At 43.6% G+C, this 1510-nt stretch overlaps 1 protein-coding gene across 1 annotated transcript in view; it reads right to left on the reverse strand. All coding sequences in view use genetic code 11, as the record gives it.

The window, feature by feature from the left end:
• EGR_09541 (hypothetical protein) overlaps positions 1-1510 on the reverse strand; it is a gene marked incomplete at both ends in the record, with an annotated part of 9526 nt that overhangs the window by 1909 nt on the left and 6107 nt on the right. Inside the window, 2 exons of the mRNA XM_024498790.1 lie at positions 131-179; positions 1112-1249. Of these exons, the coding sequence (XP_024346797.1) occupies positions 131-179; positions 1112-1249 (187 nt within the window). The remainder of the gene's footprint in view (positions 1-130; positions 180-1111; positions 1250-1510) is intronic.

Here is a 1510-nt window from a genome sequence, read left to right on the forward strand (position 1 = left end):
CAATCGACTACACCTTTTAGATCCCGAAGAGACCACTTAAATCATGTTGCAATAGAGCCCACTCTCTACAACAAGACATGAGATAATATCGGTTAGCCCAAATTCCGAGATATCAACACCCACTCACTACCTCTGTGTGAATTTTGTGCCACTTTTACTTTGGTTCTCCTGAACAAAACCTTCCGATAAAAAGAACAAGAAATATTAAAGCGTTTATTCACCTGCAGGTGTGCCAGAGGCTACGTTTAACAAGGACTGACACGCAAACGCAAAAGAATGTGAGAAAGAAGCATAAAAGAGCCATGGGTAAGGAGCTGACAGCAGGTGCTATGCGCCAGTCAGCAAGTGTCTACGTAAGGGTAGAGAAAGTAAAGCAAAAAAGGATGGATAAGACATTGGTCAAGAAAATTGGTCGGTGAGTAGGACCTCGGTGTGTGTAGGCGAGACGTTACAATTGAAACAATGCCTCTGATTTGAGAGTCAAGGTAGCTGGAAATTGTGGCAATGGCGTACAGTGAAGGCGACTACAGCTCCACCGACGCATCACTCGCCGCTGGTTGCGCTCCTCCGACACGCCTCCGCAACCACACAATCGCCACCATGCATACCGTCCCGCCATACTCTACGTCACCAGAAAGTGCTTCCTCACACCATTGACTTGATGCCTACCGCTATTAGTGACTTCGGTCTACTCTGTCTAATTTTCTTGATCAATCCCTTCCACCCTTTTAACTTGACACATCCCATTTCATCCGCACACCTCTTCTATTCTTTCCCCTCCATGCACGTGACATTACAATGAATAAACGTCCCTTCTTGTAGCAAATCGTCTGCCCTTGGCTCTGCGTCGTGTCGAATCCAAAGAAGTCCTCACTGCTAACGTGCGGTAGTGAGCAAGCCTGGACACGACGAGCTTTTACAGTCCTGGTAGCTACTGCCCGACTGAACGGCGGGAATACCTTGAACGTATTTATGGTGCTAATTGACCTTGGCCTTAGAGTGGTTAGCTGTTCACATGCGGCATATCTCTGCTCAATATAAGCCAATAAGGAGGGGCTGAACAGGAGCAGAAGTTCATACTATGCTCAAAGATCTTCAGTCAAGTGAAAACCTCCAAAATTATTACAGGATTTAATGAACAAAAAGCTGGAATGTAAAAAAATATGAATATTGAAAAATTGGATACCAAAACTTTTCGATGTTTGCAGACATTCCAGAGGATATAATATACCTACATTTTTTCCCCATTCTTTTAAGAACATTCAAGCATAAAGGACTAACAAGTTCAACCCTCAAATCTATGTAAACTACCGAGAGTGCAGGGAATCGGTATAAGAGCTTTTTACTAAGTTTGGCGATTTGAGTAAACTGATTACGTAGAGAATTCATTCACTTATCCCCTTGTTCATGCGGCTACTTATCAATGACATCCTTGAGTTAATTGCGCTTCAGCGAAATTTTCTCCCTGTTCTTCATTCCTGGTCCATTCAACTTGGTTCTTCTTTCCTTT

Source organism: Echinococcus granulosus, assembly GCF_000524195.1.
Source record: "Echinococcus granulosus chromosome Unknown EG_S00152, whole genome shotgun sequence".
NCBI lineage: Eukaryota > Metazoa > Platyhelminthes > Cestoda > Cyclophyllidea > Taeniidae > Echinococcus > Echinococcus granulosus.